Consider the following 22419-nt stretch of genomic DNA (forward strand, 5'->3'; position numbering starts at 1 on the left):
GAGAAACCCAAGTTCAAGGCCAGCTTCAGCAACTTAGCAAGACCCAATCTCAAAATAAAAAATAAAAAGAAAAAAAATGGTTGGTGATGTAGCTCAGTGGCAGAGGGCCCCTGAATTCAACCTAAGTTCAATCTACAATACTGAGAAAAACCAGTATGAAAGGGCTTCCCTTGGACCAATTTGGGACAATTTGAGCATAAATATAGTATCTTATAATCCATAATATGTTGTAACTCATTGATTAAAATATGAATCTATGAGTTCATACTGATAAAAAGAATGAATATGAGAGAAGGGGGAACTCTTTCAGTAAAAAGCTAATAAATGTAGAAAAATTATAAAATAGAAAAATATAATTTGGCAGCCATCAGGTGAAAACTTGAAGTGAATGCTGAAACTATTGGTTGGAAATTTGAGGCCAAACAGATTATTCACACAAACTCAAAGTGTTTCCCTACAGATCACTTATAAGTTACAAATGGGAAAATAAAAACTACAGTGGAAAAATCTGGCAGACATCATCTTAACCAAGTGATCAAAGTTTGCATTCCCAATAATGGGACAAACTGACATCATGTGTCTCACAATGCAATGTACTGAGAAAGATACATCGCTTTGGTGCTGTTCCTGCCAAAAATGCATAATCTGAACCATGAGGGAAGTTTAGACAAACCCACATTAAGGAATATTCTATAAAATAGTTAGACTGTAAGCTTCAAATACGTCAGTGCCATTAGTCAAAGAAAGGCTGAGGAACATTTCCAGATTAAAGGAAACTGAAAAATCATGATGCCTAAAAGCAGTGTGTCATCTTAGATTGGATCCTGGATCAGACTGAGGCAAATGTAATAGAGGACATTAGTGAAACAGTTGGCTAAATACAAATATGGACTGTATATGAGATAGTATTACATCAATGTAAATATCCTCATTTTGATTATTACAGTTATGTAAGAAACTATTCTTGTTCTGAGGAAAATGCCTGCTGGAAATTTGGAGTGAAGGGACATGATGTCTTCAATTTACTCTCAAATGATTCAAAAATATATGAAGCAAATGTGGCAAAATGTCAACAATTGGAGAATCTGGATGAAGGATATAAGAGTGCTTTTTGCTTTCATATGGTTCTTCTGTAAGTCTGATGTTATTTCAAAATAAAAAAGTTTTTTTAAAGCTCTGCAATGTGTCCCCATTTCTCCAGGGTAAAACCAAAGTTTTTAACATGTACCACAAGACCCTGTGTGATTTGGGTCCATGACCTCTCTTACCTCTTTTCTCATTGTTTTCCATATTCTCTCTGTGCTTAGGCATGCTGACCTCAGTACTATTTCCAGTAAGGCTTCAAACACCCAGTGGCACACAGGGTATTTCCTCTTGCCTGGGTCACTCTCTAAGTGTCACCATGATTCACTACCTCACTTTCTTTTTTTGGTACTGGGGATTGAACCCAGGGGTGTTGAACCACTGAGCCACATCCCCAACCCTTTTTAAATATATTTTATTTAGAGACAGGTTATCACTGAGTTCCTTAGGGCCTCGCTAAGTTATTGAGGCTGGCTTTGAACTTGTGATCCTCCTGCCTCAGCCTCCTGAGCTCCTGGGATTACAGGTGTGCCCCACTGTGCCTGGCACACTCCTTTACTTTCTTCAGGTCTTTGTTCAAACAACACTGTATCAGTGAGGATACCCTCCATTGCTCTATTTAAAATGACATTTCCGCCAGTACAGTGTCTCAAGTCTGTAATCCTAGCAACTTGGGAGGTTGGTTGAGGCAGGAGCATTGCAAGTTCAAGGCCAGGCTGGGCAAGTTAGAAAACATTGCCTCAAAATAAATAAGAAAGGTTGGGATGTAGCTCCGTGGTAGAATGCTTGCCTAACATGTGCAAGATCCTGAGTTGAATGCATTCCCCACACCAGTTCTGGATATCCTATGCCCATTCCATCTTTGTCTATGGCATTTATTGCCTTCAGGTATGTTAGATTTTCCTTATTTTCTTGTTCGCTGTCTACTCCCACTAGAATATATGTTTTATGGGGTGAGAGGGGAGAGTTATCTGTTTTGTTCACTGCCAAAACCCTAGCACCTTATAATTATACCTTGCACATAGTGGGCACTCAAATGTTGCTCACTAAATGAATACTTTTGAACTTGAAAAACAAGTTGCAAAAAAATAGATAATCATGGTTAATACTTATAAAGCTTTTATTCCATACCAGAGAGTATTCTAAGTGCTTTGTATATATTATCTCATTTATTCCATGAGAACACTAGAGGTGGCCATCATCACTATAAACATCTTTTTTAAAATCTTTTTTTTGGGGGTACCAGGGATTGAACTCAGGGACACTTAACCACTGAGTTACATTCCCAGTCCTTTTTTTGTATTTTATTTAGAGACAAGGTCTCACTGTGTTGCTCAGGGCATCATTAACATCTTCATCATCAATCATATTCCATTTTGCAGATGAGGAAGTTAAGGCAGTGAGACATTAGAGAAACCAAGTGGTCTGGCTTCACAGTGTTTTAGTTTGTATCCTTTGCTGCCTTTCTTAAGGTATAATACATATAATATGTCATGTCTAAAAGCATGTAAACTTGTGATATTTAAAAAACATGTAGTACTGTTATACAAAGCAATAGTACATATTACTGAGGGATGCCAGCATATGTAGTTAAAGTATGAAGGTAAACATAGGAGGGATAATGAATAGGTTATCAGTTAGATGGTACTGTTTAACATGGCAATCAAATATAATCAAAATTGTCCTTCAGAATCTCTCAGGAAGTTACCAATACAGATGATTTTTTTTTCCTTCCAGTGCTGAGCCCCTTAATTAATCCTGTGGTTGAGTCCAAATTAAATAGCTGGGTTTTGGTTGGGAGCCATGTCATGTGGAATTCACCATACTCCCAATTGCCCTGGTGTGATGCTTACACCTAGAACGTGGAAAAGGAATGATGATAGCCTGGACCTTTAACAGAAGGTTGTAGGTATTTTCTAGAGTTAGATATGGGGACAATATCAAGTTATTCAGTTCAGTCCTGTTTGGGGGCGAAGTAAATCAGTAGAGCCATATGGCTATCTAGGCTGTCCAGTTTCCAGGGATGGATAGCTCATAACATCCTGTGATATCCTTTTCTGGTGTTTATCAACTCCTATGGTCAATAATGACTTATTTATGTTTAAACCATATCTCCCGCTGCAATTTCAGTCCATTTCCTATTACTCTGTAGATATGGAGAACAGATGGTCATCATTCTCCTTATAACCTTTTAGAGAGAATGAAATATACCCACTGAAGCCCTCCCAGGTGGCATTTTTTAGCTCTTAAAATATTTATTTCTTTATTGTTTCTTAGTGACTTTTTTATTAGAGCATTATAGTTATACATAGTACTTGTGATCATCTCCACAAATTCATACATTCATGGAATTGGATTTTAGTTAATATCTCCTCCCTTTCCCTACTTTACTGATCTTCCTTTCACTCATTTATTTATTTTTGATTGATTCTTTCTCCTTATAAAAGTGAAATTCCCTGTCATGTATTTCTATTTACCTAGGATGATTGTTTGAAAATTCATCCCACATTTCCTCCCCTTTTCTGTCCCTCCTCTCTCCCTGTGGATTTCCCTCTTCAACTCTACTGATCTTCCCTATACTTTTATACTGTCTGATCCTCCCCTCCTTCTTCCTTTTATTTTTTCTCTAGCTGCAACATATGAGAGAAAACATTTGACCCTTGACTTTCTGAGACTAGCTTCTTTTACTTAGCATAATTTTCATCATTTATCAGCTAATAACACAATTTCATTTTTCTTTATGTCTGAGTACAACCCTATTGTGTGTACAGATCACAATTTCTGAATCCTTTCATCAAGTGATATGCATCTGGGTTGATTCCTTAATTTGGTTATTGTGAATTGTGTGACTATAAACATTGAGGTGGATGTATTGCTATAGTGTTCGGATTTTAGTACTTTTGGATAAATACCAAGGAGAGGGATAGCTGAGTTGTATGGTAGTTCATTCCTAATTTTTTGAGGAACTTCTATATTGTAGGTGGCAATTTTTTCATAATCAAAGACATCAACTCCAACTTTTTTCATTTTTTTTGCACAAACTTCATTTTCCAGTTGATGATTTCATTTCACCTACACTGGATTTTCTTTGGAAAAAAATATACAATGTTTTTCTTTGAAAAAAATAACAAATGCAGATGACTAAAATTCTAATATCATAAAAGTATATCCTGTGAAAAGTAACTTTTGCTCCCACCCTCAGTCTGTCTTTCTAGAAGCAGCTATTCTCATCATAATCTCCTTCTAGAGAATTTTATTGGTATATCCAAGTATTTCTGCATATATACTCTTCAAATCATCCTCATCTTTGTATTTGGTTTCCATTGTTAGAACAAAATATCTGACAGTCTACTTATGAAGTAAAGAGAGTTTTTTGAAAATGTTTATATTAGTGTCTTATACATAATAGTGGAATTCATTGTGCCACATTTACACGTATTTAGTATAATTTGCTCCACTTAATTCCCTAGTACTTCCCCTTTCCTTTTCCTCCTTTTTCCCATGATCCCCTTCCTCAACTCTACTGTTCTTCCTTCTCTTTATTTATTTTAATTGGTACATTATAATTATATATAAAAGTGAGATTCATTGTGATATATTCACATATGTACATAGCATAACTTGACAATTTAATTTGTCAATTTCTCTCCTTTCCCACCCCTCCTGCCTCTTCTAGATCCTCTTCATCCACTTTACTATTCTCCATTTTTTTTCATGAGATCCTTTTTTATCCCTTATTTCTTGTAAAGAGAAGTACTTTCAGCTTATGGTTCTGGAGGTTCAAGTCCAAGATTGGGTGACCCACTGCTTTGGGCTTGTCATGAGGGTAGCACATCGTGGTAGAAACATGTATCAGAGCAAGCACTCACATTTTGAGCCAGGAAGAAGAGAGAAACTGTAGTCCCACAATCTCCTTCAAGGGCACAACTCCAATGTCCTAAAGATCTCTTACTAGGCCCCATATCTTAAAGGTCCAGAGTACTTCTTGATAGTGTCACCCCAAGGATCTTTGGAGGACACTACTTCTATTCAAACCATGACAATCTTCAATGTATCAGATACTGTTTAAGTACCTATAATGTGTTAGGCACTATGCTAACTCCTAGGGCAGGGCAGAAGGAGACTAGAGATGTATTTCTGTATCCTTAGGAAGTTTACACTCTAGAAGGGGAGAAAGGCATATTCATTCACTTAGTAAATATTGACTGTGTGACAGGCAATGTCTCAACTACTGAATATCATGCAGTTCCTGCCCTTTTGAAGCTTAATGTTGTGTAGGGTGATAGACCAATGACAAGCATGGCATGAATATCAACAAGTGCCAGGGAAGTGCCAAGGAGCTCCTTGACCACTGTATCACACTTCTTGCAAGATCTGTGGGGGACAGGTCACAAAGCCTAAGCCTTATGCGTTATGGAAAAGAGAGGCTTTGGAGCCCTGGATAGTAGCTGTGGCACGGAACTCTGTGAGAAGCAGTGGGTCAAGCACCTTTACACATGGTATGTTATATAATTATCACAGAAATATGAGGTGAGTTCGATTATCCATGTTTTACAAGTGAGGAGGACACAGGGGCTCAAGAGATGTCAAGGTTGTGTAGCTGAAATTCAATCTCAAGTTTGTCTTTGCCAAACCTGGGTTCTTATCTGCTGTACCAATCACAGCTTGTGGGCTTAGGGATGAATAATGAGTGATTCTGATACACTTTCCCTTTCTCCCTTCCCCTATAGAGAATCCTGGCCTACAGATTGGTTGACTCAGCCTCTTTTAGACTGAATTTTTTCACTTAAGGTGTGAGATGGAGAGGAAAATACACTGGTCTAAGAGTCAGCAGACCTAATTTCTAGCTTTTTCTCTGTCTTCATGAGCTGTCTATGACTTTGGATAAACAATCTACTATGTGAACCTCAGGGTCCTTATCTGTGAAGAATGGAGACTGAAGGAGATCATCTCTGGATTCTTGATGGGATTTGATGGCTTCAAAAGGGGCTGTAATGACATCTTCTGAGAGAAAACTACACCCTCTCTCTCGAATAACACAAAAATTAGTTCAGTAAATTGATTTATTTTCAAGTTGATTTGAAGAATAGATCTCCAGTGAAGGCAAAGAGTTGTCTTCTTTTTACTGACAACCTAAGACATATACATCTCAATGCCTTTTTGGCCTTTGCTTTCTGCTTATAGTTCTGACCCCACCCCATTTTCTCAATAAAATGAAATGAGCCTTAATTAAGTAAGTACCCATTTAATATATCCAACTTAGTTAAAGCAATAATTAACTAGAAACTGAAGATAATCCTTAATGAAAATTGGGAAAGAGTCCTCAATAGGATATTGCTGGTATGTAATAACCTGAGAACTTTGCTCAGGCTAATTTTATGCTTGGGAGAGCAGCCCCATGACGTGCACCAAGCCACAAAAAGAGGATCTACCACAGTCAATAAGCCCCATAAAGCTAAGAGCAGAGAGTCTGGTTTGATCTGGAAAAGAAGGTGATTGAGGCATGGCCAGCAGATAATGAATATCTTGTTCCATTTCACATGAAATGTAGGGATTTAGAGATCAGATCTGGTCATTTGTAAAGCAAACTCTTCTTTTGGTCTCCACAGTGACACAGGGGTAGGAAGTTAAAGGAATCCTGTTCTTAGGTAAGTGTCTCTCTTCCTCTTTCCTTTCCTCCTCCTTTCTTTCCCTCCTTCCTCTTTCCATCCTTCCTTCTTTTCTTCCTACCTTTACATTTTTTTAATTATAAAAGTACAATTACTCATCCTAAGAGAATCAAATTGCATGGAATTGTATGGAGAATAAAATACAAGTCCTTGATTTCGACCTTTTCTTGCTCTCCTCCTCTTTCTTTTTCTTCTTTTACTCTTTTCATTCATTCTTTCATTTTTTTTAAATTACTGAAGTAATGAATGCTCACTATAAAATAACCACAGTATGGAACTGTCAGTGGCATAAAGGAAATAATTTAATTCTCATTTTCCTTCCCTGTTTCTCCTGCTTTCATTTCACTTTTGCTCCTTCTTTCTCTTTTACTTCAATTTTTAAAATTATATAAGCAATGTATGATCATTGAAAAATAATTAAGCAATATAAAATTGAATGGCTTATAAGGGAAATGTCCTCAAGCTCTCCTCTCTTCTCTAGACCACCTTTTCATACTGACATATAGACTTTACTCCTTTTAGTGGCTGTGTAGTATTCTGCTGGTGAACGTCCTTTGATTTATTTATAGGGTGCCAGGTAAGTTTCTGACACATACCTTGGAATTGTTATAAAAGTTTAGAGGAAATGGAAGATATAAATTGGCTTGTTTGCTGCTGAAAATTCAATTTTATAGATAGTGATCATATCCATTTCTATACCAATTTATACTTTGAAAATTGCCTTCAAAATATCAACTCATTTGATCCTCTTCAAGAGTAGCTCTGGGAAATAGGCAGATTATTATATACATTCTTACAGATAAGGAAACTGAGGCCCAGGAAAATTAAGAGCAGAAATATGTATGGTCTCACCAGTTACTGATTCTCAGTCTAGTCCTTTCACAGCACTATAAATTTAAGCTGCATTTCATCTCGCAAGTCATAAAAGATTTACAGACCCCCTTAATTCCAAACTGGTGGTTCTGAAAATCCATCCAAGTCATACAAATTCTCTTATTATTGTAATGGGAATGACGGTAGAACACTTGGTAAATATGAAAAGCCTGATTAAGGGTTGATGCTCATAGGAAGCTCAAGATTCATCTGATTTCCTAATGGCTTCTGTTATGTTAAATGTGAGTCCATTCGCTTCAAATTCCACTTAGAAATGTAAAGAAATACAGTATGTTGCATTATTCTATAAGAAAAGAAATACTTAAAATCAGTCGTGAATCATTCAGAAGTGTGTTTATTTAAAATCAGATAATGCCGATCAGCATCCTACTACCAAATTTCTATAAAGTGTTTCAGAAAGATTTGTGGTTTTAACAAAATTTCCATTTGAGAAAAAGGGTATATTTCCCAAATAAGAAGCTTTAGTCACAATCAATTAAGGAGAGAAAGTGGGTGAATGTATTGATATGGTAGTTATGTTTCTCTAAACAGATCTGTTTTAAATATAGAAATGATTTGATGAGTTACTTTTGTCAGTAAGGTCTTCTTGCATAGTGTTCCTTCAACCCTGATGTGATCATTACATGTGATATGCATGTATCAAAACATCACATTGCATCCCACAAATTTGTGAAATTATGTGTCTAATAAAGCAAACCTAAGCTAAAAAGTTAAGAATCATTGAAACTGCAAGTAGTTGGATTGAAGTTGTGTACATTGATGTTAAATGCATCACACTTTGTAATTATGTATTTAATGTCTTTGTTTTAAAAAAGTATTTTCTTTAGTTGTAGATGAACACAATGACTTTATTTTATTTATTTTTATGTGGTGCTGAGTATTGAACCCAATTCCTCACAGATGCTAGGCGATCTACCACTGAGTTACAGCCCCAGCTGTAATGTCTATCTTTCTCACTGAGCTAACAGTCCCATACCAGCAAGTATCTCTATCTTGCCTTCTCAGCAATGTATTCCCAGTGGGTAACACAGTGTCTAGCACATAATATGACTTTAATAACATTTATTGAATGACTATATAGATAAATCAATCAATGAAGTTTCAGCCAAGGTGGGTAACTGGCAAGTGTCTCTCTTTGGATTCACTGACATGACATTAAGAAAAAGGAAAAATCCTTGGATGGATTGCAAAGAAATGTGGTCTCATACAATTTGTTATGAGTCTGAAATGGGCATATTTTTTACTTTTTGAACACAGGTTTAGACAATGAAAGAACATATCATATTTCAGAGGCTTTATGGATTGATGATCATGTCAAGGTTTATCTTTCTCTCAGGTAAGAAAACGTGTTCTTATTATCTCTTCCAAAGTCTCATATGCAGTAGTTACTAGAAATAAGTCATTTAAAAATATTACCAGTGGAGGTTTGCTGGGTTTCCTCTCAATAGCCTCTTTTTGGTCAATATAAGGCAAACTGTAGCTTCAGTAAATGTATGCATTCATTTAGGATTTTGTACTACTGATGAAGAACCTGCCTCAAGCAGGCTGTAGCTTGGACTACTGACTTGGTATTTCTTACTGGCAGCTCTGAAATGACACTTGGTGGCCAATGCACACCTAATAGATGATTTAGGCATTCTTTGGGGCTATTTTATCTCATGCATATGGTTTATTTAAAGTTCCCTGGAGCATTGTGATACTTTCTGTCTCCATTATACGTATATGGCAATGAGAGTAGGCTGCAGACAGGGAAACTGGGATGTGCAGAAAGTTCCTTGCTGATTTACAGTAACACACAGGCTCATGACTGGAAGGGCCCAGACCTTACTTACACACTGTAACAGGAGTGGAGATAGATATTTTTGCTTCTATTTTGTACTGAATAGATGATTAAGACAGTTCACTGAAGTGGCTGGTAATTTGGACACTTAAGGAGAAGGCGTCTTAAAAAATGGCAATCTCATCCATATTAACTACATTCAGTTGATAACAGCTCTCATTTAGTTCATCAGTCTTCAGTGAAAAGGTCATAAGATCCAGTGAGTGACAATTCCTGATGAAACTGACCTGGGGTTCAATCTGAACAGTACTCAGATTTTAGAGTCAATCTTCTGGAAAAATACCAAATCATCATCACCATCAATAACAAACAATGACTAGCTCCTTGCTGTGTGCAGGGCCTGATGGGAAACCATGTTTTTTTATAATAAAGGTTGAAATGGGGCCTATAGGGCACAGTGGCAACTCTATCACCTGGCCTTGCCTACCTGCTAAGATGTTGATTTATCTTTCTTCTGCCTGTTTCCTCAAAGCCAAGAAACTCTGTTTTCTCTATTTCTTTATCCAAAATATCCAACCCCAATCTTAACACATATGTTAGAAATACAGTTCATATGTACTGATAGAATAAATTAATGAAATGTGCAATTATAAAACTTTGAACATCTATATGGTGGTGGTGCATATGACAAAATCCTCGTCAGTTTTGTGTGAAGGATTATGGGGCACAGAATAGAGTAATTTAGTAATGGAGGGATATAGGAGACTAGTGTGGTCATGAAATAAAAAATACTGAAAAGTCCAGGAGATTTTTTTAAGGAATGCCATTGTTCCATGAAAATTATGATAAATGTGGTTTTTAAACTTGTGAAGGTCATTTTAAACCTGTCACAAGGTTTTCCAGACTGTTTTAGTCTCAAATTCATAAGTCAAGGCAATGATTCCTTTAGGTCATCAAACAATTAAATTATCCTTTGAATGGTGTGAAATGCACCAGTTTTTTTCTTGGAAAAAGTAGACTCTTGTCCTTGAAATTATAGTATAACTAAGGATGAGTTCCCTTCAGGTTCCGTAAGAGTCACCAGCCTCCCAACTGTGAGGGTTGTGGTAGGGAAGAGATTAGGGCCAGATGAAGCAGAGGGTGACTCAGAAATGCTCTAACTGGATGGAACCAGAGTGAACAAAGTGTGTTCATAGAAGAATGCTAAAGGTTGAGATGGAGAAACAAACTCTGCCATAAAGTCCAAGGGGTGAGAGTGAGTTTGCAAGAATAGGATAAAAACCAAGGCCAGGGACTGAATAGTTGGAGGTAAAGAATAAAGTAGGAGTGAGTGGAGAGTTCCCAGCACTTAGGTTGTCAGAAGGATTTAAGTTTTTTAGTGCTCTGTCTTAGTTAGTCTTGGGTTGTCACAAGAAAACACCATGAGTGGGTAGTTTAAACAACAGACATTTATTTATAACAGTTGTGGAGAGTGGGAAATCCAAGATGGTGTTAGCCAATTTGGTTTCTTGTTAGGACTCTCTGGCTTTTAGAGGGCCACCTTCTTCCAAGTGTATTAATATTGTGGAGTGGGGGGCATCTGCTATCTTTCTCTTATAAGGGCACTCATCTTTATCATGTAACCTCCACCTTCACAACCTCATCTAAAACTAATATCTCCCAAAGGTCACACATCCTAAAACTATTGCATTGCAGGCTAGGGCTTCAACATATGAATTATGGGAGAATATAAACATTCAGTGCATAATATGCTCCTTCCTCTTACTGGTGCTGGCTATTAGTCATATTATGTTTGCATGATAAGGAAGTTGGGTGTCTCTGAGTTAAAGTCATAGGGCTAATGTAGTTGAACCAAAGTACACCTTATCATCTCTCTCTCTCTCTCTTACACACACACACACACACACACACACAGAGGAATGACAGGCTTTGTTGTCTGAAAAAGGGTAATACATTTTAAAATATTCTTGACTGTAAGAATGACTGGAATTTTGTGACACATGATCACAGGATGCTTAAAGCAGACTCCATGGTTAGAATCTTAGTACCTTTTATTCATATACTGTATAGTCAATCTGGGCTGGAGTCAACTGTCTTGAGAAATTCTCACATATACAGACACATCTTGACCAGGACTCCTTTTGACATGGGAGGGCCCCAGACTCATGTAAAAAAAATCAGTACTTATGTTGTAGAGGTCAACTTGGTCAGAATCAGTCAGGATATGGTAAAATGGAAAGGTAAAGCAGCTCCATTTTTTCTTCTTGAAGAATTCATTTGGTGAGGAAGGACAAGTTGAGGATAAATTTTGAATAGAAATTCTAAATTTCTTTATAAACTCTAGAGCTGATCTGTCCAATATAATAATTACTTACAACATGTAGCTTTTTAAGTTTTAAGTAATTAAGATAAAAAATTCAGTCCTAAGTAACACAAGCCACATTTAAGTGCTTAGTTGTTACATGTGGCCAGTTTCTACCATATTGGACAGTGCAGCTATAGAACATTTCCATCATCACAGAAAGTCTAATGATGTTCTGGAAGGTTATGGAGAGTGGCCCATTGAGAAAATATTTTTTTTCAGAAAGATAGTTGTATTGAAATTTAATAAACATACCACAAAATCTATAATTTAAATTGTACTGTTTGGTATTTTAGTGTATTTACAGAGCTGTGTAATCATCACCAGTATCTAATTCCAGAATGTTTTTGTCACCCCTAAAAGAAACTCAAATTCTTTATTCATCCCCCCACAGTAGCCCTTGGCAGTGATTAATCTGCTTTCTATGTCTGTGGATTTGCCTCTTCTGGATATTTCATATAAATGGCATCCTACAACCATACCAAAAAACAAAGTGTTTTTTGTCTGGCCACTTTCACTTAGCATACTGTTTTCAAGGTTATCCATGTGTAGAATGTATCATCAGTTGATTTCTTATTGTTGAAAATATTTAATTATATAGGTATCTATGTTATACTTCTCTATTTATCAGTTGATAGAATGATTGACTGTTTCTACTTTTTTGGCAATTATGAGTAAAACTGCTGTGAACAATTGGGCTCTGGTTTTTGTGTGGATGTATGTTTCCATTTCTTTTGGGAATATACCGAGTAGTAGACTTACTGAGTCCTATAGTAACGTTTTTTGACTAACATTTTGAGGACCTAGCAGAACATTTCCCAAAGATACTATATCATTTTACATCCTCACGAAGCACATGAGGGTTCTGACTTCTCCACATCCTTGCCAACATTTGTTCATGTCTGTCTTTTTTTTTATCACAGCCATTTTAGTGGTATGATGTGATACTTCACTGTAGTTTTGATTTGCATTTCCCTATGACTAATGATGTTGTGCATCCTTTTATGTGCAAGAACAGACATTCTATCTAATAATACTCAGAGTTATTGCCTGTAAAATTATATCTCCCAGATTCTGGAGCATGTATTTCTTTCTTTTTAATTTTTTTTCCAGATATACATTTCCTACAGTTGACATAGACATAGTGCTTTTGTAGTCAGCATAGGGCAGATTAGAAGGGCTTATATGATAGCACTTTTTAAAATCTGTCATTCAGGTGTGTGACAGACCCTGACACTGTTTCAGGCCAGTAGATTGTAGAAATTTCATTCATCAACAATTAATATATAGATGGCTATTAACATAGGCTGAAGAGTAGGTCTCCAATGCTATTTTCCTCCTACTGTTTGCCTCCCAGGTAAAAATGGAGTTTTAAGATCCCTGGCTGGGAATTTTATTACTTAGGATCTTTCAAGTTATTCTATCAGGCCAGGTATTATGGGAGCTATTAACATAACAACATAAAGATCTTGATAGGGAAATGAAAGGCTGAGTAATTCCACTGTCAGGTAATAGTCTGCAGCTTTTCCTCTTCTGGAAATGGTTCCTCTGTATACTGTTACTCAAACCTAGAAACCATCCCATATCTTTCTCTTTCTCTCACCCTCCACATTCAATCCACTGAGTCTAGTTGATACCACCTCCAGATATATCCTATATCTGACTCTCTCTCTCTACGATATATTCTGCCTCCAAGTGATCTTTTAATATCTTAAGTCAGATCATTCTGATTTTACTCAAAACTTGCCAAGAAGTTCCCATCACAGTTAGAATACAATACAAACTCTTTAATAAGACCTAAAAAGCACTGAGTGATCTTGTCTCCCACTGCCTCTTGGGCCTCATTTCCTACCATACTTCCTCTCTCCCCCTCTGCTCTAGACACACTGGCTTCCTGCTATGCCTTGAAAATGTCAAGTGCCATCACCAAAAGGTCTGTGCACATGCTACTACCCATGTCTGAGTCACTCTTACTCCACACCTTTGTAACCCTACCTCCTTTTTCATCCCCTAGGACTGAGCTAAAATGATTCTTTCTTAGGCTTTTCTTTAACTGTGCTTTTAATGTAGACATTTCTATTCCCCTCATCCACGTTTTTCCCATTATCTAGCTAATCAGCCTGTTAATTTTCTTCAGAGCACTCCTTACAATCTGTAATTATTATTCTTTTGTTTATTGACTTCCTTTCTCTCTGGAATGTAAGCCGAGAAGGCCTATGTGAGGGTAGTTCCTCTGCCTCCTGATCCAATAAGAACTCTTGGCAGGCCACACATATGATCAGCAGCTTGGGTCCTGGAGGAAGGAATGTGTTGGATAGTTCTGTGACTGCTGACAGAAATGAGGGTCAGCATCGAATGCTTCTATATATAGCGAATCTACTCTAAGTAGTAGCCTGGTGTTTTAGTCAGTTTTTTCACTGTTGTGACCAAAGGACCTGACAAGTACAATTAGAGAAGTAAAAGTTTATTTGGAGGCTTATGGTTTCAGAGCTCTCAGTCCATAGGTGGTGAACTTCATTCCTTGGGTAGAGCAGCATAGCAGAAGGGTGTGGCAGAGAGGGAATATGGCACCAAGAAGCATAAAGAGAGAGAAAGAGCTCTGCTCAACAAGGACAAAATATATACCCCAAAGGCACACCCCCAGAGACCCACCTCCTCTAGCCACACCCTACCACTTCAGTTAATCCCTCTCAGAGGATTAATTCACTGATTTGGTTGAGGTTCTCATAACTCAATCACTTCACCTCTAAATGTTCTTGCATTGTCTCACACATGAGCTCTTGGGGTACACCTCACATCCAAACCATAACACCTGATTACTCGCAAGACCAGTGAGATGTGTGGGCATGGAGTCACAGTAACTATAGTTCTCTGTGGTTATGAACATTATAGTCATGGTGATGTAGATAATGGAGTTATCCATTATCAGGCACTTATCTATTATATCTATTCAGATAGTCATGGGTTTACTAGCTTAGGACCTGGCCTACAAATTTTCTCAATGCTCCAGAGCATTGCTTTGCAGGAGTCTGTAATACTAAAAGCCAGAAAACTTCTTGCTCAGATAAAGGCTTCATAGAATATGGAAATGAGTGTCTGATTATCCCCTTTTAATAGGAATGGTGACATTTCCCAGTTGGCAGGCATGGAGTACCCCTGGCAGAATGTGCACCCCCAGGGTGGTCAGATTCTCCAAAGTATAAACACCACTAAAACCTCTAGTGGGCCCTTTTCCTAAAATCTGCTGTGTCTTCTCTCCTTCCTTTGAGAGGAGGTATTTCCAGGTGGTTGGCTAGCCTAGAGCCTTTCACAGTATTGTAAGTTAAATGGTGTCTTCTCCAAATATATATGTTGAAATTCTAACTCTTGGTACCTCAGAATGTGATCTTATTTGTAAATATGGTTATTGCAAATGTAAATAGTTAAGATTCGATCATGCTGGAGCCAAGTGGGCCCCTAATAAAAAGAGGAAATTTATACCCAGACATGCACACAAGGAGAAGATTATGGAAGGCTAAAGGTAAATACTGGGGTAATAAGCCTGCAGGCAAAGGAACACCAAATATTGCAGCCAACCATGGGAAACTAGGAGAAAGACACCGAACAGATTTCTTCCTGATAGTCTTTAGAAGGAGCCAACTTTGAAAACATCTTCATCTTGAATTTCTAACCTCCAAAACCATGAAACAATAAATTCATGTTGTTTCAGCTATCCAGTTTCTGGTATATTGTTGTGCCAGCCCTAGCAAACTAATACTACAAACCAATGTTCTATCAGGCTCGCTGAGTCAAAATAGGAAAGCAGATTACCTTGTGTGAGAGAAACAGTGACCAGATTATTCCCACAGTGTCTGATCATGAGAAAACTGCATTTGTTCACTTTCCCTAAGATCTTGTAAGATAGTGCACTTGCAATCTCAGTCTCAAAATTTTGAAACACTTGAGCATTTTAAAGGAGAAACTTTGCAAAGAAGGCTCATAAGAGAATATGTCTGATGGTTACTTAATATTGTCCAGCTGAAAAAAATCATTTGGATTGTTTGTCTCTTAGAGTTATAAATATTTTGCTCACTGATTTTTTTAAAAAAATTGTTTTAATTAGTTATACATGACAGTAGAATACATTTATGCACTTTGATATATCATACATAGATGGGATATAATTTCTCATTTTTCTGAGTGTACATGTTGCAGAATCATTTCGGTCATGTAGTCACATATATACATACAGTATAATGTCTGTTTCATTCTACTATCTTTCCTATCTTCACGTACCCTCCCATCCCCTCCCATTGTTGAGAGCCACAGCCGAAGGGGCCCCAGCAAACTTCCAGCTGCCAGCAAACTTCCAGCTGCCAGCTGATGATTGGCTCACAGCGTCCCCAGCAAACTTCTAGCTGCAAACTGATTGGCTCCTCTGCGGTGATGCTCATTGGGCTGTTTCCCTGCCCTTTCAGACCACGGAGCTGCTCATTGGGGGAATTTTTCTTGGCTCCGCCCATGCGACCCAGCCAATCGGCCTCAAGAGCAGGAGGAGTCGGGCAGGTTGAGAGGCTTGTGGGAAGCCGGTGGTGGCAGTTGGGCTCTCAAGGTTTTCCTGAGGAGCTGTGTGGTGTGGTGTGTGTGTTCTAAAAATAAAATTCGTTTCTTTTGACAAGTGGCTCCTGAATTGTGCCCAGTCAGACTGCAGCATCCCATCACTTCCCTCTACCTAATCTAAGGTAATGCCTTCCCTAGTGCCCCGCCCCCAACTTATTGTGAATTAGCATCCGCATATTAGAGAAAAATTCAGCCTTTGGTTTTGTGGGATTGTCTTATTTTGCTTAACATGATATTCTCCAACTCCAACCATTTACTGGCAAATTCCATAGTTTTACATTTCTTTAAAGCTGATTTTAAAAAGAAATGCATTACTTTGGAAGGGGGGCTCTTTGCTGATCTTTTGCCAAAAGTTCTCCCAAATAAGCAGCAGGGTCTGCTCATTTTGTGCCAGATCCTTTATCCATATACTGATATCTTTGCACAAGAGACAACCCTCCACTTGCCCACCTATCAGCCTCCAACTCTATGCTCTAAAAGAAGGCATAACTGCATATTGCATATGTAGTAAATAGCTACTGAGAATCAACTATGTGCCAGTGAAATTGGATGCCTCCATATTACATCACTTACAAAAATTCACTCAAAATGGATGAAAGACCCAAATGTAAGAACTAAATCCATAACACTCTCAGAGAAAGGAAAGCAAAGGGACAAAAGTTCATAGCCTTCATTTTGGAAATGGATTCTTGTAAATGACACCAATAGTACAAGGAACAAAAGATAAAATAGATAAATTGGATTTTGTCAAATTTTTTTTTTGCATCAAAAGTCATTATGATGATCTGGGGTTGTAGCTCAGTGGTAGAATACTTGTCTAGCATGTGTGAGGCACTGGGTTTGATCCTTAGCACCACACATAAATAAATAAATAAAATAAAGGTATTGTGTTCATATACAACTAAACATTTTTTAAAAAGTTATTATGAAATTCTGTAAAACCCTGAGGATCGAGGAAATGAGGGGTAAGAGAAGAATAATACAAGTGGAAGAAATGATTTACAGTAGAGGGGGTAGAGAGAGAAATGGGGAGGGGAGGGGAGGGGAGGGGAGGGGGGATAGTAGAGAATAGGATAGACAGCAGAATACATCAGACACTAGAATGGCAATATGTAAATCAATGGAAGTGTAACTGATGTGATACAGCAATCTGTATACGGGGTAAAAATGGGAGTTCATAACCCACTTGAATCAAACTGTGAAATATGATATATTAAGAACTATGTAATGTTTTGAATGACCAACAATAAAAAAAGAAAAAAAAGTTATTATGAGGACAACCTACACAATGTGAGAAAATATTTGCAGATCATATATCTGATAAAGTTCTAATATCCAGATGATATAAACAATGCTTACAAATCAATGACAAAAAGATGAACAACCCAATTAAAAATGGGCAAAAGACTTGAATAGATATTTCTCTAAAGAAGACAAAACAAATGGCCAATGAGAATATGAAGAGACACTCAATGTCATTAAGTATTAGGGAAGTGCAAGAAAAGTATAATAGAATACCACTTCCCAGCCTCTAGTATGGTAATAATAATAATAACAGAAAATAGCAAGTGTTGTTGAGGATGTGGAGAAATTGGAACTCTTACACACTGCTGGTAGGAATGTAAAATGGTGCCACTATTTGGGGAAATAGTTTGGGTATTATTATTATAAATTGCTTTTAGGTACCAGGTATTGAACCAAGGGGCACTTAACCACTGAGCCACATCCCCAGCCCTTTTTAATACTTTATTTAGAGACAGGGTCTCACTGAGTTGCTTAGTGCCTTGCTAAGTTGCTGAGGCTGGCTTTGAACTCATGATCTTCCTGCCTCATCCTCTCAAGCCACTGGAACTACAGGCTTGCCCTACCATACCTGGCTATTATTATAAATTAAACATACAATTATTTGACCTATAGCAATTACACTCTTAGTACAAGTCCAAAAGAAATGAAAACATGTTGTTAAAACAAAATCAATGGAAAAAATCATAGAAGATTGTTCATTGTAGCTAAAGGCAAAAACAACCCAAATATCTATTAACAGATGAATCAACAAATGAAATGTAATATGCATATGGTGGAATAATATTCAGCTATGGAAAGTAATGAGGTACTGATACATGCTTCAACATGGATGAACATTATACTAAATGTAAAAAGTCAGGCACAAAAGGCCACATATTGCAAAGTTTCATTTATATGACATGTCCAGAGTAGAAAAAATTACAGAGATAGAAAACATAATAGTGATTGCCATTCATGGGGGATGGGGCAGAGCACAAACACAGAATGATTGTTTAATGAGACTGTTTAATGTTTGGAGTGATAAAAATGTTCTGGAATTAGATAAAGATATTGTTTGTATATCATTGTGTATATGCTAAATGCCACTGAATTGTACATTTTAAAATGGTATAAATAGTGAACTTCATATTATGTGAATTTTCCCAGTACAAATAAGATGGTGGTTCATGCTCCTGGGGCTGTAACATATGCATTTTAATAAGGCTTTTGATGAGTTTTTCCTAACATGGAATGCACTTATGTTATAATGTTAAGTAAGCAAGGGACCAAATTTTCCATACAATATGATCTCAGCTATAAACACACAGACACAAACAAAGCCCCCCTCCCCCAACACACAGTCAAAGAAGTCAAAGGAAATACATCAACCTGTTATTGCTGATTGTCTCTTGATGTCAGAACTCTCTGGCTGACTTCATTCTCGTCCTTTTACTTTCTAATACTTTCCATTTTTTTCTTTAAAAAATGTACAGTATTACTTTTATAATGCAACAAAACACCTCCTTTTAAAAAAATAAACTAGAGAAAGCAATAAATGGGATTTAAAATAAAAGGAAAGAGCAGACAGAGAAGAGATGCAGGAAACTCAAATTCAAGAGAGAATACACTTGTGTGTGTGGGGGTGGGTGGGTAATCATGCAATTTGGACTTCAAAATTGCCAGGGAACAGATGGCAGCATCCGAGCAGACATCTGCAATGGATAGCAAAATCATATGCAAAGACACAAGTGGCCTTTCAAGCAGGCCCTTGAGAGACCCATGGTGAAGGCTGTTTGCCTGGCCAAACAAGGGCCAAACCCCTCTCCTCCTCATCACAGCCCCTCCTCCTCTGGGTCCTGCTAGAGGCCTGGAGGCTGCAGGAAGGCTCAGCACAGATGTTCTTGCATGTGTGAGGGAGAGAACAAGGTTGTGGGAGAAGAAAGAGGTTTCTGCTAATAACACTGGTAAACACTGCAACTGACATTTCCATGGTACTTCATAGTTTATAAACATTGTCACACAGATCACCTCAATGTTAGTTGTTATTGTATCATCTTTTATAATGGCCTTGGGAGGAAGGCAATTATTATTCCCATTGTACACAGACGTGACATGAGTTTATTTATTTAACATTTATATGGGGCTCACTATCTTCCAAACACTGTCCTGAGAGCTTTACATGCACTAATTGTCCATGTCCACATAGCTAGTGAGAGACAGAACTGGGGCATGCATCCAGCTTTTAAGACTTGTGACACCACTCTTCTGCTGATGTCTAAGTAGAATTTATCTCTGTCTGCAGAAGCTAAAGTAAGGCCAAACTAATCTTTTCTTCATTTCTCTCTTCCTCCCTCCCTCCCTCCTCTCTCTCTCTTTCCCTTTCTTTCTTTCTTTCTTTCTTTCTTTCTTTCTTTCTTTCTTTCTTTCTTTCTTTCTTTCTTTCTTTCTTTCTTTTTCTTCTTTCTCTATTCATCCAACCATCAGTCTATCTATATTTTTCTGATTATAAATGCAAAATATGATTATTTAAAATGCAGTAATATTTATTTAAGTATAAATAATATTTAAGTATAAATAATACAGAAAATAAAAATCCCCCTAAATCTCCTATTTAAAAATAATCATTCTTAACTGTTTGATACGCTCTTCCAGACTTTCTTCTATGTGCATACTAACACATATATATATTATTTTTAATAAATAATACTATACTTACACTTAAGTAACTCCCCTTTCACATAATTTTAAGACTTGAAAATTTCTCCATGACTATATATGTCTACTTTATATGCTTTAGTACTTCATTGCACAGAAGTAGCAATTTTCGTAACTAGCCACTTATGAATAGACACATGTTTTTTTTTTTTTCATTTTTTCATGATTAGAAACAAAGCTGCAGTAAATATCCTTGTACTCACACCTTTGTATATATGTATATTTTTCTACAATAAATTGATGGAAATTGAGTTTCTGGGCCAAAAGTATACACACAATTTACTGGGCATGGTGGTGCACACCTATAATCCCAGCAACTTGGGAGGGAGGATCACAGGTTTGAAGCCAGCCTCAGAAATTTAGTGAAACTGTAAGCAACCTCATAAGAACCTGTCTCAAAATAAAATATAAAAGGACTGGAAATGGGGCTCAGTGTTGAAACACTCCTGGTTCAGTCCCTGGTATCAAAAAAATAAAAGTATATACACAATTAAAATTGTCATATAAACTGGCAAATTGTCCTTCAAAAACCCTACTCAACTGGTACTCCCACCAGCACCATATAAGAATTAGTCATTTCCCCAAATGTTTGCCAATGCTGGGTACCATCAATCTTCTATGATTTTATCAATTTAGTAGGCAAAATGGTATGTTATTACTGTTTTAATTTGTGCTTAAAAATGGTGAGGTGGCATCTTTTTTTATTGTTGGCCTTTATATTTTTGATTTTGTAAATTGCTCATTCTTCCCCCTTGGCAACTGGTTTTATATTAGTATATTGCAGAGAGGAGAGGCCCTTGTAGACCATATGAGACTATGATACATTCTTTTTTTAAGCAACAAGTAAGTCATGAAGATTTATATTCACCATAAAACCAGTTCTTAAATGTTTTATTTGACGTCATTTGGAGGGCTGAGCGGAAAAGCAATGTTAACCAACAATAATCAAGAGTTAGATATCATGGTGTTACTGTCTTGTGGGATTAACTCTTGATTTATTAGCTACATGAAAGATGATAAGATAATACCATATACCAAGAACAGAAATAAGCATTTTCTCATCTATCATGGATAATTGAACAATAACTGGTGGGTGGATAATATGAATTCCTGTACATGGGTATGCTGTGTGTGTGTGTGTGTGTGTGTGCACATGCGTGTGCAGGTTGAGTGTGTGCATGAATGTGTGTGTGGGTAAGCATATACATGTGCTTGTTTGTTTTTGGAGGCTATTCAGTAAAGGAATGGAGGGAGAGAATTTTGAATGGGCGGAGAATATCCGAAGGCTCTCATTTGGAGGCATCTCCAAGAAGCAGGGCAATAGTCACTTCCTTCCAGCCTCTATAGTGTGCTGCTATGGCTGTCACTGTTTTGAAGTAGTGGTCCCAACATTATGACTCTAATTCAGAGAGAAGTTAACAATTTTATTCTGCCACAAAGCTCTTTTTGGTTTGGCTTGGTCTGTCCTGGGCATGGAACTAGGTTGACATTAGGCAAACCGTGGATATTTTCCCAGTGGCCTAGGGCTGTGACACTTGTAGTGGTGATAATATCACAATTTAATAGCTTCCTATGAGACAGGAGAAATACCTGATTTAAATTTTCAAGCTGCCTGCCAAAAAACTGTACCAATGGAAATGTACACTTGAGAAGGCTTTGCGTACATTTTCTCACTAAATCTTCAAATACTCCTGTCAGTAGACAGGGACCACCTGGCCTAGATTCCAATGTGAACTGTGGTCCCTTTTGTTGGGCAAATATAAAGCACTATGGTTCTAAATCCTCATTTAGCTGAAACAAACATTTAGGCCCAGGGAGGTTCACTTACTTGCTCAAGTTTAAACTGATGTGTGTCAGTTGGAGCTGGGATTCCACTCCAGGCTCTCTGACTTCATAACCAATGATAACTGGGTTCATGGCTGTCTAGAGTGCCTTAAGCTCTCTCAGCGGGTAGAGGGAAGGAGGGCATCCAGATGCATTCAGGGCAGTGCCATCTCTTCCATTCCTTAGTCCAAGCTGAAACCCCCAAATTT

At 37.4% G+C, this 22419-nt stretch overlaps 1 protein-coding gene across 1 annotated transcript in view; it reads left to right on the plus strand.

The window, feature by feature from the left end:
• Positions 1–8912: 8912 nt before the first annotated feature.
• The window catches only part of ADGRG4 (adhesion G protein-coupled receptor G4), a gene marked incomplete at both ends in the record, with an annotated part of 110425 nt that continues 96918 nt past the window's right edge, over positions 8913–22419 (plus strand). The window contains one exon of the mRNA XM_081277756.1: positions 8913–8982. Within this exon, the coding sequence (XP_081133882.1) occupies positions 8913–8982 (70 nt within the window). The remainder of the gene's footprint in view (positions 8983–22419) is intronic.

Source organism: Spermophilus citellus (genome assembly GCF_964194105.1).
Source record: "Spermophilus citellus genome assembly, chromosome: X".
Classification (NCBI taxonomy): domain Eukaryota; kingdom Metazoa; phylum Chordata; class Mammalia; order Rodentia; family Sciuridae; genus Spermophilus; species Spermophilus citellus.